At 44.6% G+C, this 16,669-nt stretch overlaps 1 protein-coding gene across 5 annotated transcripts in view; it reads left to right on the forward strand.

The window, feature by feature from the left end:
- Nucleotides 1-16,669, forward strand: part of SRGAP2 (SLIT-ROBO Rho GTPase activating protein 2) — a 245,426-nt gene that overhangs the window by 172,121 nt on the left and 56,636 nt on the right. For 4 of the 5 annotated variants that reach the window (XM_058669100.1, XM_058669102.1, XM_058669103.1 and 1 more), the window contains exons 6-8: nucleotides 3,536-3,751; nucleotides 4,366-4,494; nucleotides 13,128-13,352. In XM_058669100.1, coding sequence (XP_058525083.1) covers nucleotides 3,536-3,751; nucleotides 4,366-4,494; nucleotides 13,128-13,352 — 570 coding nt within the window. The remainder of the gene's footprint in view (nucleotides 1-3,535; nucleotides 3,752-4,365; nucleotides 4,495-13,127; nucleotides 13,353-16,669) is intronic. The other variant, XM_058669101.1, reaches the window with a different exon arrangement.

Consider the following 16,669-nt stretch of genomic DNA (forward strand, 5'->3'; position numbering starts at 1 on the left):
GCAGTATGAGCTTAGGGATACCCCGAACCTCTGTGACCCTGATGTCTCCATACTTTTATATACTCCCATCTTCATATCCTAGGGGTAGGTGACTGCGGAGTCATACTTCCCGGAATAGTTAAGAGTAAAATGAGTTTGTATATTCTGTAGGCCATCACAAAGTTCAGAGAATAGATTTGTGAGTTCATTTTACCCTCCAGTGAACTCAGGACTGGTCTAAATAAGCTACAATAGGATTGGAATGACTAACTGCCTTAAGTTTGCCTAGGACTGAAGAGTGGCCTGGGACATAAGACTTGTGGCAACAAAACCAGGAATGTCCTGGGCAACAGCTTGATCACCCTGCATAGAACACAGGTTTCATCAAGTCAGTAGTTGGGACTACTGTATGCCAGCTTCAGAAAGCTACTAACTCTACACATGGCCTCTCAGCGGGGTTAAGAGAGCAAGGGAGAGCTTCTTGTAGGTAGCTATGCCCAGTTTCCTCTTCAGAAAGCGGGGAAGGGATCCTTCTTTCAGTGAGCTGATAGCTAACAGAAATGATTTCTCAGTGCTGGAAAAAAGAAGCCAAGGACTTCAGAAACACACCATATTTCTCAGTGTCTTTCTTACCTTCCATCTTTCCCCTAATATCTGAATACTTTTTGGAGGACTAAAATTTCCCCAAGAGTTGGTAATTTAAGAACTTCGAACCATGGTGAGCTAAGGGTACAGAGCCCAGGTATTCCTAAATAAAGATACCTTTGGAAAGAAGCCCCAACTCTGACCAGAAGTGGCCAGCTGCCTCTCTGCCTTGTCTTCTTTGATTCCCTGACTTGGCATTCTGTGCCAGGGGTTGCTGCCCACAGCTGCTATTCAGAGAGCAGGCCCAGGGAGCATTGTTTTCCCCGTGTTTGTCCTCGTAATGAGGTAACTATCCTGTGAGCCATGGTATAAGTCATTGTCATTTTCTGACTGATGCTCCAGGAATGTTTTTGAAGTCATAGCACACTGCTTCCCAACGAACTCTGGGATTCTCTGCCTCAGTAGTATTTAGAAGCTATGTTTGGAAAAGGACAGCAAATCCCATAGAAAAGAATGCATGTGAAAGCATGGAAACCACATGGGTTGGATGAATATGAAGTCCAGGAAGCTGCTGGGATGCACTAGGGCTGTCGTTACCCTAGAGGTTTCAGTGCTTCTGTTCCATACCCTACAAAGAGTCCAAGAAGTATGTGTATTATTTTTTTAAAAAATGCATGTACTTCAGATTTTTTGACATTAAAATATTTTCCACAAGCTTTTTGAAGTGCTCTCATATGCTCTCTGTTTTATAAGGTTTATTTGTTTATTTATTTATTTAAAAGAGTTACAGAGAGGGCAGGGGAAGGGAGAAAGAATGGAAAAGGCAGAACCTGAGAAAGATCTTGCATTTGTTAGTTCACTACCCATATGGCTGCAGTAGCCAGAGATAGCCAATCTGAAGCAAGGAGCCTCAAGCCTCTTCCAGGTCTCCCACACTGGTGCAGGGGCCCAAGCACTTGGGCCATCCTCTGAACTTTCCCAGGGAGCTGGATCAGAAGTGAAGCAGTTGGGACTCAAACTGGCTTGCATATGCGATGTCAGCAACATAAGCAGTGTCTTTACACACTACACCACTGTACCAGCTTCTGGTATGTTCTCTTGACTTGAGGCAGCAATTGTTTGTTTGAAGAACTACTTCAGACTACTATTTGGCGTCCGTTCTGAAACATTGGCGTTAGTCCCCCAACTCTTGTCTGTTTGACTGTAGCACTAGCATTAGGGATACAAATAAGAGATGTCTGGGACTGGCATGGTAGCCTAGTGGCTAAAGTCCTCACCTTGCACACACTGGGATCCCATCTGGGAGCTGGTTCTAATCCCAGCTGCTCCACTTCCCATCCAGCTCCCTGATTGTGGCTTGGTAAAGCAGTTGAGGATGGCCCAAAGCCTTGGGACCCTGCACCTGCATGGGAGACCCAGAAGAAATTCCTGACTCCTGGCTTCAGATCAGCTCAGCTCTGGCTGTTGCAGCCACTTGTAGAGTGAACCGCTTGTGGAGTGATCCAGCACCTAATGGGATCCCGGTGATTGCAAGGCTAGGACTTTAGCCAATACGTTACTGTGCTGGGCCCTGTCTGCTCATATTCTACTGTGGGGCATTAAAATGTTCCATTCCAACTGTGGCTTTCGCTGGAGGGAGAAATGACTATGCTGAATCCTAGGGGAAACCCTGACATCAGTTTTTCTAGCTTTGATCTCAAATCGTCTGATTGCCAAAAAGGATCTTTTGATTTCCCATTTGTGCCTGGGAAGTGAGCTGTGAAGAGTCCTCTCAACATTCTACATTGAATTTTCAGTTGACCCTCCTGTTTTGAGTTCAGTATCCCTATCTTCAGGTGAACCTGCTATCATCCAGACCATAAACCCTTTATGAGGACGATTAAGCTTCGAGTCTTGAAGATGAGATCTGAGAGTCTGGTTTTTGACTGTAGTTGGTCTTGTTCTTTCAACCCTGCCTTTATTTCTGTGTCACCAGTTTCTCTGAGGTCATTGGGTCTCTGTGATGGAAATCTGCTTGCTTCTTGGTTCTCCCTACTTTTGCTTTAGATTTCAGTATCCACATAGAAGTAGAGGCTTGCTGTGAGAAAAAGAACACTCCAGCAGGGAAGAGCAGGCACCATGTGGATAGAGGCAATATACTTGGGAGGCTTGGAACAAGCTTCAGTTCCAGACCTTCTGGCCTCCTCATTAAGAAACAAGATTGGATTCCTAGACAGTTGCTTCAATGGAAAATTTGAAAATTGCATCCCTCTTTTTTTTTGTATTACTTCCTTCCTGTGTCAAATCTAGTTATACTTGGTACAGATGTATTGCTTCTCAGGCTCTTAACCTAAATTGTTGTGCAGATTTTTATTATCTAGATCATAGATTGCCATGGATGAAATAAGAAAATGTATATATACATAGTACCTGGCACAAAGCCTGGCATATGCAAAGTGCTCAGTAAACAAGAGCCACCATTATTACTGCTGGTGCTGGGAGAAAGGTTATATGATCTGGAAAGATCTTTTGGAGTCTTTTCCTCTGTGTGTTTTGTATTCGAAATGTACAAAGTGTAGGTTCCTCCGTTGGCTTTGCTTTTGTCTTTAGGGTTCCTAACCAACCAAGCAAGGGTTTACCTTAGAGTCTGAAAGCAGCATTGTTTCCTCTCTGCTTGATATTGTGGGACCAGCCAAGCAGCAGAAGTCATCTCACCATTAGAAGAATGTTACAAATGATGATAAACTAAATAATATGCAGTGGACAGACAGGAAGTTATTTCACTGCAAAGACAATGTGGCTCAACTGAAATACTGCTTTCCTGTAGCTTGGAGTGGTCTTTTGCTTATGTTATTTGCTGAACCAAAATACTGTGGATTTGTGCCTTAGGAGGCACATTGCTTCATGTGAGTGAGGTCCAGCTGAGTCTGTTGGTCTACAAAGCTGAGCACTGACCCCATTGGCTTGACCTCCGGGTGGGGGTGTCTTACAGGTCATGAAGACATATCACATGTACAATGCTGACAGCATTAGTGCTCAGAGCAAACTAAAGGAGGCGGAGAAGCAAGAGGAGAAGCAAATTGGTAAATCGGTGAAGCAAGAGGACCGGCAGACTCCACGCTCGCCTGACTCCACTGCCAATGTCCGCATCGAAGAGAAACATGTCCGGAGGAGCTCAGTGAAGAAGATAGAGAAGATGAAAGAGAAGGTATGCACACTAGGGCAACCTCAGGGCCCTAGAAAAGACATTCTGCTAGGCAAGACTGGCAGGACTCCCCAGCAGGTGCCATGAAGAGCAGAACAAAGCTTTGGGTTCATTTAGTAGCCAGTGATGGAAAGTGAGACCCTTACTGTCTGCCCTGGCAAGAATGCGAGAACAGGGACACATGGACTATGATTTTTTTTTACCTCAAGCAGATCGCAGGAAACAGTCACATTTTTCAAAGAGTAAATATCCTATTGCTCTGGGGAGTAGGGAAGACTGTAGACCGAAGATTTGGTTTCAGAAATTGAGTGTTCCTGGGCGTGGGTGTAGTGGCACTTCCTTCAGGATAGTGGTGCAAGGATGTAGAATGATATCTGAAGATAGACTCAAAGTGGGGCACACATCTGAAGTAGGGAGCCCCATTAACCTTTCCTGAGTTGATCTACATTATGCCCTTGAATCTCATTAAACAGAATTAGAACCCAATTTAAGGCAGACGCGCATAGGGAGTAGCAGCACAATTGTGGTTCTTGAATGTACTGTACTTTCATCTTTTAGAGCGCAATCTCCCTTTTAAAAAAAAAATGAAATAAAAGTGCACTTTGTTACATTTTCAGCGCCAAGCCAAGTACACGGAGAATAAGCTGAAGGCCATTAAAGCCCGGAATGAGTACTTACTGGCTTTGGAAGCCACCAATGCCTCAGTCTTCAAGTACTACATCCACGACCTGTCCGACCTTATTGATGTAAGTGCTTAAAGTTGGGGATCTAAGGGTGCTTTGTCCACAATATCAGAACCCCAGTCAGATGTTGCCCCATTGGATTATTCACGCTGCTGGGGAATTTTGAGAATAATTATAAATAGTCGCCGTGACCCATCAGGGCTTGCCACATACTAAGCAAAGCATTTTATACTTGATTATACTTGATCTCATTCAATCTTTAGCACAGTCCTGGAGGGAAGGCATTATTCTCTGTACAGGTCAACATTCAGAGAAATTAGATGACTTATTCAGCATCAGCTGGTAAATGACAGAGGCAGAATTTACTCCTAGGTGTGGTTGCTAAACTTGCACTTGTAACCACTGTGACATTTTCTGCCTGGAAATTCTATCTATCTATCTATCTATCTATCTATCTATCTATCTCTTTCTCTCTCCCTCTCTCCCTCTCTCTCTTTTGGCTTAAAGGTTCTTTTATTTTTCTTTTTATTATTATTTTGGGATACAGTCCCTTAGGCAAGATACTCTTCAATCAGCTACCTGTACATAGACGTGAGTGGCAGGAGCTGAAAAGTTAGAATGCCATGCTGCACATGTATACAGCATTTAATGTTCCTTAGCAGTCTCTCCTTGGGTCATCACATCACCCTTATAAATAAGCACTGCTTTTTCAAATTTATAAATAAGCAAATTAGTGATCCAGAGCATTAAGAAGCTCTCCTGCTCAAGGTTATATTGCACATTAAGATACTACCAGGAAGGTTCACAAATGTCACTGGTATCTGGCCCATTCTTGGTTATGGTGTGGCACAAAGATGATTGAGAGAAGCAGGTTAACAGGGCACATGTGTTTTATGTGGGACAGACACAAGAGATAAGCTTTGTCTTTGGCTTTAAGGATCTGTCTCGGCTTTTTCCTGCCACTTCTTCTCGAACTTTATAGTGGACTCTTGCAATTCCTCTGACTTCACACTCCAATCTGGCCCCGTTTCTGAGCCAGTCCTAACCCACTGCTCCCTTTCGCCATTGAAGTTAGGAACCCGGAGGCAGAGGATTTTGCGTTGACATCCCAGCCTGCAGGGCTTCAGGTGTATCCTAGCCAGTGTCCCCTCAGAACTGGTTTTGCCTCAGGTTCTCAGTGACAGCAGCTGAGCTTTGCACTTGTGGGCCAGGCTGCACGTCCTCGGCTCTGTGGGCTTCTCCACAGGCAAGCCTGCCGTTCTTCACCACATTGTGTGGGGTTCTGGTCTGAGATTCCCCGCAGTTGAACTAGCTGGCTTGTCTGCGCTTATCATCAGGCTGCTCAGGAGTTGTGCTCTCTCTCGCATCCCTCTCACCCCTACAGTTCCTCCCTCCCCCAACTCCCAAACCCAGCACACTAAAAAACTTGAACTAAATCACTGCTCCTTAGTTTTGACCTGCCATCAGCGTTTCTTGGTCCCTTCAGCCAGGGGCTTTTGGTTCAGAAGGCTCCAGTCTCTTAATGCCCCGAGTGTCATTGTCTCCCTGGGTAAGTGGAGCCCTGATCTCTTCAGATATCTCTTTGTTCTCTCTGCTTGTTGATGCCAGTCTGAACACTGTCCTGCAATGGAGGTCAAGGCCCTACACAAGATCCTTTCTCCTCCTCAAAGAAAACAGTTCCTCACTGTTGGGAGAGAGCTCTGTTCTCAGCATGATGAAGGGAATTGGTTCTTGCTTAGGCTCAATTTCTGCTATTTCTTTCATTTGATACAACAAAAAGAAATCTTTCTATGCAGTGTGCCACACCTCTTCTACTGATGTGTCCCCTTAGCCCCTGCCACCCCCATTTGGGCAACTTTTTCACTAATAAACTGACCTCAGGGGAAGAGGACTACTGTTGTATCAGACACAACCTTTACAATCCATAGACCTTCCATCTGTCAGCTGTGAGCAAATGTTTTTTTGTTTTGTTTTGTTTTAAAGATTTATTTTATGGGCCCGGCAGCATGGCCTAGTGGCTAAAGTCCTCGCCTTGAACGCCCCGGGATCCCATATGGGTGCTGGTTCTAATCCCGGCAGCTCCACTTCCCTTCAGCTCCCTGCTTGTAGCCTGGGAAAGCAGTCGAGGACGGCCCAAGGCTTTGGGACCCTGCACCCGTGTGGGAGACGTGTAATAAAAATAAATAAATCTTTTAAAAAAAGATTTATTTTATTTTCATTGGGAAGTTAGATATACAGAAATGAGGAGAGACAAAGAGGAAGATCTTCCATCCCATGATTCACTCCCCAAGTGAGCCGCAATGGCCAGTGCTGCGCCGATCCGAAGCCAGGAGACCAGAGCCTCCTCCAGGTCTCCCACGTGGGTACAGGGTCCTAAGGCTTTGGGCTGTCCTCGACTACTTTCCCAAGCCACAAGCAGGGAACTGGATGGGCAGTGGAGCCACTGGGATTACAACTGGCACCCATATGGTATCCCTGCATGTTCAAAGCTAGGAATTTAGCCGCTAGGCTACTGCACCAGGCCCAAGCAGGTGTTTTATGATCAGTTCAGAAGGCAAGCTATCATGCACCTTATTTTTATCATGGTTTTTGTTTTTTGTTTCTTGTTTTTAAGAAATCTGTTAAGAGCCTAACTTCACAGGATATAGTGTGAAGTGCCATTAAGGAAGGAGCCAGCAGCCTCTTTAGCGTCCTCAGCATGGACTGGGTCTAGATTACTCTGAGCAAGTGTAGTACTCACGGGTAGCAGAGCTGTTCTTACCGCTCTGCTGCTGTGCTTGGGTTATATTTTGTGTTTGTTGTTTGTTTTGGTTTTGTGCTTCCTATGATGAGGGCAGATTAATTACTCTTTATTTATTTAAAACAGCTGAGAATGCTATCCTGCTCTGTTAGTGTCAGTAAATATCCAGGGTGTAGCTATATGCTGTGCATTGAGGATACAGACTGAAAATAGTGGTTTTTGCCCAAGAGGTATTCATAGACTATAGGATAGTGTTTTCAAACCATGAGTCACGAGCTGATAAAGGGAGCCATGAAATCACTTTAATGGGTCTGACCTGCTTTTTTTAATAAATAGATTAGTCTCTGATAAGAAAGTGAATCTAAGGGTACATGACATAAGTAAGGTTAAATTTTATTTTGTGAAACTTTTATGCTAGATGTGCATGTATGTGTGTATATATATATACATATATATATACACTCGTCTGCCCATAGGCATGTGTGTGTGTATGCATATGAGAGAGAGACTCTGTTCGTTAATGTAAGTTGAGGGTCAAAAAAGTTTAAGAGCTGCCATAGTGCTTGAAGAGGAAAATCTCTAGTCTCCTCTAAACTCCAGATCAGAATCCAAAACTTACTTTCCTTTAGTAGCCTCCAGTGCTTAATATAAAACCAAAGTGAGTACTTTGTATGTTCACTGAAGTAAAAAAGAAAGAGACAGAGTTCCCTAAGCCATAATTTGTGTTTTTCTTTTTGTGCCTTTTGATATTGTTTTGGTGTATAACAACTGAAGTTAAGTGTTACAGTTTCAAGAGTTTTGACACATTTTTACTACATGTAATTTATAACTCTATCAAGATATAGATGAAAGATGCAAATGTTTTTCCATCACTTCAGAAGAATCCTCTGACCTCTCTACTCAGTAGATCCCCCACCCCAAAACACCCTGTTTAGTTTTTCTTTTATTAGTTTTGCCTATTGTAGATCCTTGCAAAGATAGGCTTTTATAGTCTATGCTTTTTTGTGTCTGGCTTCTTTTGCCCAACATGGTATTTCTGGCTTCATTCATGTTGTTTGTATCTATCAGCAATTTCTTCCTTTCTTTTGTTCATCTGTGTCATCAGAAGGCCCAAAAGCGCACTTTGGTGACGAAACCACAGTAAGAACAGGCAGGAGCTATAGGCTTGGGTGTGCAGGCTTCCTGGTCTTGATGGGATCCAGCACTTGCTTTAAGACACAAAGTGAACCTTGTGCCAGTGTATTGCTGTCTGTGTTACAGATACCATTCTGCCTTCTTCCCATGATGTTGAAGCTCAAGGTGTGCTTACACTAACGATAAGGGGAAAGAAGATATGTTGTCAATGCCATCACATTGACACTAACTAGCCCCTGTCTCCTTTTTTAGTGTAGTGTAAGATTTGAAGTCAGACGGTAGGAATCCACATGAGGCATCTGACACACTCCAGGAAAAAGGCCAAAAGGACATTCTAAGCTTACTTGATAATGTCTAAAAATGTAGACTTGCAGGGCTATAATTTTCCTCCCCTGTACTGCTGTGGCTTTCTCGCCTAGAAGCAGATGGATGCATGAAGAACATTCCTTTTCCTCATGCCTATATGGAATGTTGTGCATACATCCATAGAGACTGTGAGACCATGGGCACTCAAGTTGGCCCCTGAGGGAACTCAGCTTTCCCAATAGGAACTTTTGTTAAGGACAGTTATTCTTCCATGTGTGAACTTCAAGTGGGTATTGGGAAATACCCATCTAGGCTTTTTCTAGAGTCTCTAAGTAAATATATCAGGTGATAAAGGGTTAATAAACTCTCAGTTCGAGTCATCGCACATCTGAATGGGCTGTCATTAACTTCTTATAAAAATTTGATTTCCCTTGGGGTGGTTTTCATCAAACATTTATATAACCCAGAAATGGTCAGGGGAGCCCGGGATGGCCACAGAACTCATCTGAAGCCACGGAAAGCATTCACTTTGTCCCCATCATGAGCAAAATGATGTGCAGCGTGTGCTCACTGGGATTATCCTGGGAATAAGATGAAACAGTCAAATTTCATTTACCTAACCTTGCCAGATATAGTACCTGTTTTTTAAATCTTCAGTGCCTGACTGTTGCCCCTTCAACTATGTCAATAGCCAAACCCCTGCAAAAACCATCCTGAAAATCCTTGGTTGGCTGAAAGTATGGAGAAGACAGAGGGGTGCACTGTGGGTCAGGCCCCTGCTTATTGGCATGGAGAGGGTACAAAGTGATTGTGTAAATTGAGGCTCCAGCCCAGGAAAGCTCCCTACTTTCCTTAGGCCATGCAGAGTAAGCAAAACAAGAGGCTTTGGTGATGGCATCTACCCTCTTGTTGAGGTCAGCGTTCAGCTGAAGTAAGTAAAGTATTTCCTGAGAGGCTGGAATCTGTACCTGTGACTTCAGTAAACCAGCTGAGGTATATTAAATATGTGCCATGAGCAAGGCCTGATGAGGAGGAATATTAAAAAGGATAAGAAGGGCCCGGCGGCATGGCCTAGCGGCTAAAGTCCTCGCCTTGGGAGCCCCGGGATCCCATATGGGCGCCAGTTCTAATCCCGGCAGCTCCACTTCCCATCCAGCTTCCTGCTTGTGGCCTGGGAAAGCAGTTGAGGACGGCCCAATGCACTGGGACACTGCACCCGCGTGGGAGACCCGGAAGAGGTTCCAGGTTCCCAGCATCGGATCGGTGCGCATCGGCCCGTTGCGGCTCACTTGGGGAGTGAATCATCGGACGGAAGATCTTCCTCTCTGTCTCTCCTCCTCTCTGTATATCTGTCTGTAATAAAATGAATAAATCTTTAAAAAAAAAAAAAAGGATAAGAAGGGAGGCATGGTGGTACAGTGAGTTAACCTGCCACTTGGGATACAAGCATTCTGTATTGGAGTGCCAGTTTGAGTCCTGGCTACTTACTCCACTTCTAGTCTGGCACCCTGTTCATGTGCCTAGGAAGCGGTGTATGATGGCCCATGCACTTGAGTTCCTGCCGCCCATGTGGGAGACCTAAACAGAGTGCTTGGCTCCTTGTTTCATCCTGATCCAGCTCACTCTGTCTTTCAAATACATGAATAAATCTTTAAAAAAAAGAAAGATAAGACACTTGCCAAACTCTCAAGAAGCTTTCCCTCTGCTTAGGGCGAGATGAAATGGCTGGTTACAGATAGCAGGAGTGTCTTCTGTGTCACATAAAGGCTGCAGATTAATGTGCTTTTGAGTGAAGGCCAGGGTCTGTGTTGGCCAGGGATGTGGAACAGCTGGCTTCCCAAAGGCTGGAAATTTGATTTGGATCTTGATGATTTGTCCAATCCCAGTAGGTGAAGAGTGGTAAGTGTTTCAGAAAGAAAAAATGCCGAGAATTGAAGGGAAGAGATGAGTGGATTTGGGGGTATTGATTGAGATTGTTTAGCCTGTCTGCACATTGCCAGTATATGTAAATATATTGCCTGCTCTCAGCCTCATGACAATCTGTGAGACTACTGTTATCCACATTTGAGACCCACAGAGGTTAAGTAGCTTGCTTATGGTCATGTAGTTGATTGGAGGCTAATGCTTTTCCAACACTCCCCTCCATGGAGAGTATGTCATTGAATTACAGCAGAAGGATCTGAAGAAAGAAGCAGAGGGAAGTGATGTTGGATAGGCAATTTGAAGCCAGATTATAGTTTGATCTGCTCAAGTTATTTAATTCATTGAACCTAGTCTGGGAAATTAAGATAATACACTGCCTCATTTGGGATCATTATGAAGATTAAAATGTGGACTGTATATAAAGGACTTAATATATTTTCTGGCACATAGTAAGCACACTTAGTGAATCAAAGTTTTTTTTTAAGTGCATTACATAATAAGCATCACATTTTAGGACAATAAAGCAGACAGTACTGGTGTAAGATGATAAAGGTATGAACTAGGATAGAGGTCATAAAAAGAGAATTAACCAAGATCTGAAAAGGTTTCAGTGAATATCCTGATCCCCCCCACCAAATCCCCCACCTCACTCCCCTACATATACTGAGCAGCATTCTGTTCATAGATTAAAAGGAATAGAATTCATCATCAGAATCTACAGAGCTATTCAGGAAGGTCTAGACCAGCCGCATCTCCCAATAGAGGAAGGGTCCTGCATGTGCAGCTGCTCGGTCAGCACTTTCATCTAGCTTCCATTTGTTCTTCCCCTCTCAACTGAATTTAGTGTCTTTGCATCCTTTCCCACTAGTTCAGCTGTAACTGCTGTTATTCTGCTGCAGCCAGGCACCTGCCAGAGCCTATTGGCACTAAACTCACAGCGCAACCCAACGGATGCTTGTCACTGAGCTTTTGTCAGATGCTAGGAACAAGGAGGCATATCAGATACATGCCTTTTCCTCCCCAGTGGTGACTGTTCCCGATGTGATCATGATGAGATTGGGAAAGGCTGGGAGGAACATTAGTTTGATGCTTGAGTATGTGGTGAAATGACAGATGCCTTTATCTGTGTAAGGCTTCTTTGATTTTTCTTCTCGAGTGTTGGATCTCAGCACTGCTTAAGTGAAAGGGAATAACTAATGGACAAAGAATTTAGGTTTCTGGGTCCTTTTGCAATGTTCCCCATGGTGGGGAATATTGTTATAGGGTTATAGAATATCATTGTTGACAAGAGCCTGGGGAATTACATTTAGCGTAAGAGTTCTTGGACTTTTTCCAACTTAGGAATCTTCAAACCAGACTTATCTAGAATCCGCATGTATTAAAATAGGAAAACAGCAGAGCTGACTTGATAAAAGGAGGAGTAGAATGCAAGTCCTTTTATGCCCTCTTCAAGGGCAACTTGAGCATTGGCACAGAACCCATGAGCTCTGGATTATGGTTTGAAAAACACTGGCTTAGTCAAATTTGTTCATCTTGTCATCTAATAAACCAGTTCAGGGGTTGGGGGTGGGGTGGGGATAGAGAGCAGTTTTCTAAGGTTTCTTGACTTTCTGCCTCCAGGATTGTTGCCTCTTTCACATAATTTTCTTTTTTGCTTTAGAAAATCAGAATCCTGGCGTGGGAATTTGACCTGGCAAATGAGATACCAGTTGGGATATCTGTGGTCAACATCAGAGTCCTTGAGTTTGATGCTCAACTCCAGCTCCTGACTTTACCTTCCTGCCACCTACATGGGAGACCTGGATTGAATTCCTAACTCCCAGTTTAGAACTGGCCCAGTCCCAGTCATTGTGGGCATTTGGGAAGTAAGCCAGTGAATGGGAGTTCTGTTGTCTTCCCTTCTGCATCGAACATCACTTAAATAAATACACTTTTTATTTTCAAGAAAGAGAATCATAGTTCATTACATAATGTAAATGTCCCCAATAACAGATATAAGAACTTTTTAGTCTATAGATGCTATTCCTGTGCTATAGCAGCCTTTGCATAGAAACCTTGGTCTGTAGCTGAGGCCTGTCCTAGAGAATTGGAAGTTGTTGGGGGGTAACGACCTATCGAGTCCACTTCCCATTCTCTTCTCCCACCTAGAGTCAACTCCTATTGCAACACTCCTGACTTCTGAACCTGGATGGAGTAGTTTGGCTTGGATGGTGTGTAGTGACTTAACCACACCAACCCTAGAGGAATAGCGGGCTATATTTTTATTGTTGAATTTTATTATAACAGAATCCCCAGGTAAATCTAAAACATAGGAGTGATCTCTCCTCAATCCCTCTTGTGTTATGGAAGAATACTATATAGTGCTTGATTGAATAATATCTCTTTATAAAGTCCTCTTCCATCTACCACTTCTCAGTCCTCAACAGTATGTTTAATCACTCAGTCAATAACAGAGAAGCTTCAGCCAGATGTCAGCCTTCCTTCCACTGTATTGTCAATCTTACGTATAGTTAGCCCTGCTCTGGGGTCCAGTCTCTTCTGCCAGGCCTTGGGACTGTTCCTGGTGTGCTCATGTGTCTTCTCCTTCCCACAGCAGTGTTGTGATTTAGGCTACCATGCTAGCCTGAACCGGGCTCTGCGCACCTTCCTTTCTGCTGAATTAAATCTGGAGCAGTCAAAGCACGAGGGTCTGGATGCCATTGAGAATGCAGTTGAAAACCTGGATGCCACAAGTGACAAACAGCGTCTCATGGAGATGTACAACAATGTCTTCTGTCCCCCTATGAAGTTTGAGTTCCAGCCCCACATGGGGGACATGGTAAGTACTTCTCCCATCATCACACCTCCCAACAGGCTTGAAGCATACTTGTATGTAGTCAGTAACACAGAAACCATGTTGTTCTGGAGCTAGAGAGGCCTGAGACTGGCTTCTTGTCAAAGGCATAAGATGTACTCCATTCATTTGGCAAACAGTTACTGTCTGCTTTTGGCTGTATTTGGCTGAAAGACATTGAGGGGTTAGAACCCTCAGGAAGCCTAGCGTCTCTTGAATGAGATAACTGAGTTGGGCGACACTTAGAAATATACAATAGGAGAGGCCTCCAGTGGGGCCCAGGATCGAAGAAGGTTAAAACACAATGCAAGTATGTTTTGAGAACTACCAATAGTTTAGTATAGTGAAAGACAAATGGAAAAGGAAGGGTTCCCGGTGGTGAGGCTGAAAGAGATGAGAGCTGAGGTAGGGCCAAACCCTAGAGACCGAATGGAAAGGTAGGACTGAGCAGAAGGATGGATTGTGACAAAGGATATGGTTTTGCTTGTATATTAACCGAAAAAGGAGGTAGGGGCAGGGGAGGGAAGGGTACCTCCAGAAAGGAAAAGACCTGGTGCTGGTTTGTCAGGTAGGGCAACATGAACGTAGGGACCATGCCTTGAGGTCTTAACCTCCAGTGACTAGAATAAGAAAGGACTAAATAAACTAATGTGGGAAGAAAAAGAAGCCTCTAAGGAACCTCATATTCTGTGAGTAGGAGCCACCATTTCACCTATAGCTTACATCACAAGGAGAATATATAGGCTTATGTGTTAGAAAACATAAAGATGGACCTTCAAGGCTAATTGGATTTTGGAGCAGGAATTTTTACCAAAGCTCTACTTTTGTCCCAGTGCTCCACTTTCTGCTTCTCAGTTCCATTTCATATAGGTCCTTATCCAATGGCAAGGTGACTGCATTTTCAGCCTTAACTCCTTATAGGGTAGAATCCAATGGAAAGTGTACCTGCCTTCCTCTCCAAGGCTCCCCAAAATTCTCACTGTAGCTGGGCAAAATGCTTATTCCTGGGCCCATCACTGGGAGTAGGTATCTGACACTGAGTGACTGGCATAAGACTGGGTCACATGCTCCAAATAGGGCAAGTGGCCTGAGCTGTGGAGTGGGAAGTTTCCCCGGAGGGCAGTTATTCCAGATTACTAAAAGGCATCCGTACTAGGAGACCAGAAACCAGAATGACACTCCATAAGGTTAGCAGACTCTTTAGAAAATCCTGCTCCAGAATGGCGGTGTACCAGTGTAACAGAGAATTTTCTGCCATGAATAGGCCACTATGGAGACTGGGATATTTCTATCCTAAAGACCAAAATGTGGAGCTGATTTCTTTCCTCTCCTTGGAGAAAACCAAGCCATTTACAGTTTGCTTCCCTTGCTATGGCTTAGGAAATGTCAGTGTCTGAGCAGATGGGCAAGTGAGATGGCAGCATGTACAATTAGAATTGGGAGGCGAGGTGTCCCCAAGCCCCAGGCAGCCCCATTCTTCACCTGCCCTGGCTTCTGCTCAGATCTGCCTTCGAGCCCCTCTCCAGCTGCCACCGAGATTCCTTCCCAACAGTCAGTGCAACTTGGAGGCTGAGTGGAGTGATACATTTTCTGGTGTTGACTGAGTTGTGCTGTGAGCCAAACAGCTTGTCTCCATAAAGGGTGAATCCAGATGCTGGGTACTCAGGCCCCCTCCTAACGCTGTCAGAGTTTTATTTCCATACTCCAGAGCACAGCTGGAATGCATTACCTTGCACCCTGGTAGAGGACCAGTGCCAAAGTATGCTTCAGTGGCGCTGCTGCTTCTTAAAGGAACAGGCGTGACAGTGGTTTTCCCTTCTTGATTCCTCCCTGCTGGGTCTGGGTTATTTTGAAACTAATATTTCAGTCTTCTCCCTTTGTGTCATAAAGCTGATCAGTGAACCCAGGAGAGGCCAGGGTCAAACCTAGAACTTGCAAAGGTCCCACATTCCAGCCTAGCCTGGGAAAGATAAAATGGTGAGAGAGCCAGTGCTAGTCCTAGGCCAATCTGTCCCCATCACTGTGGGTCAACCATGGACATCTGAGGCAATAAGACGAGCTGCCTGGAAATCTTAGAAGTAGGGCCACAATCCGTATGGCATTTTGACCGGAAGCTTTGAAACTGGCCAAGACCTTGTACTGAGTGGTAACCAGGGGTATTCAGCAATGAAATCAGTGCCAAGCACTCTCAGATATTGTAAGAGTCCTTGGCTCCACCCTTGGTGTTCCCAGAGGATCATGGGGCTCTGAATGCCTAACTGATGACATCAGGCAACCAGAAAGTTTCACTTTTGGCACTTACCCATTCTGGCCACTGAGCTTTCTCCATTGTGTCTGATTATCCAAGAGCTAGAGTAAAGTCAGCCCACTAGATCTGAAAGCTGGCTTGGGCCAGGCTTTCCACTGGAGGGGGAGGTGAGTTGGGAGCTTAAAAGCCAATGGAAGAAAAGGTCAAGTCCTAGCCCTCTCCATTGAAGAGAGTTTTTGTCTTGGAAGCAAGAGAATGATCTATGAGCAAGTGAATGTGCCCACTTGTTGCTGGTAAGGAAGAAGGCCAGCGCTATCCAGATGTCTTTCTACAAACAAGAGGCCAGAACACATTAGGACAAGGTGACAGAAACTGCCTCCCAATTCTCACTGGTTTCTACTCCTCCACACTGGGGACTGGATGACCTGGTGCCTTAGCCATGCTCCCATCAGGAGGCAGCAAATCAGTCATCCCTTCACACAAAGGAAAGCTAATGAGCAGGAATCATTGGGGGAAGTACAGACTTCTTTTCTTACACAGGTCTAGTGAAGACCTGGAGTAAAAATGATAACTCTTTGGAGCGTGCCAACCTCCACCAGATTCCATGTGCTGTGGTGCTCCCTAGCACAGCACATAAATTTGTTCTCGCTTCACACTACTTCATTGAATCAGAGCTCTCATGCATGGCCTGGATTTATAAACACACACTGGCTGCCAACAGTGGCAATTTAGCCTCCTGACCCACTTTTCTCCTGCTTTCACTCTGGTGTGTGAAGTAGGGCAAGGGAAGGCCCAGAGAGGTGACCACTTGAACCTGTAGCAGGAAGTTCTCTGTGCCAAAGCATTGTGTATGTGGAACTGGGGCTGCCAAGGCACTTTTTCCCAGCCTTCTGAGCCTTCTGTGGGGCTGCAGACTGTAGAGATGCCAGTTGTGCTAATTGTCAGCCTGGAGATGGACCCCAAGGAGAGAAATCTCATCTCTCTAACTAGATGCCCTTCCTCATTCGTTTCATGTCCAGTTTGAGCCTGGAAGAGGTCCATACATGTTACTTTG

This window comes from Ochotona princeps, chromosome 10 (genome assembly GCF_030435755.1).
Source record: "Ochotona princeps isolate mOchPri1 chromosome 10, mOchPri1.hap1, whole genome shotgun sequence".
NCBI classification, from domain to species: Eukaryota; Metazoa; Chordata; class Mammalia; order Lagomorpha; family Ochotonidae; genus Ochotona; species Ochotona princeps.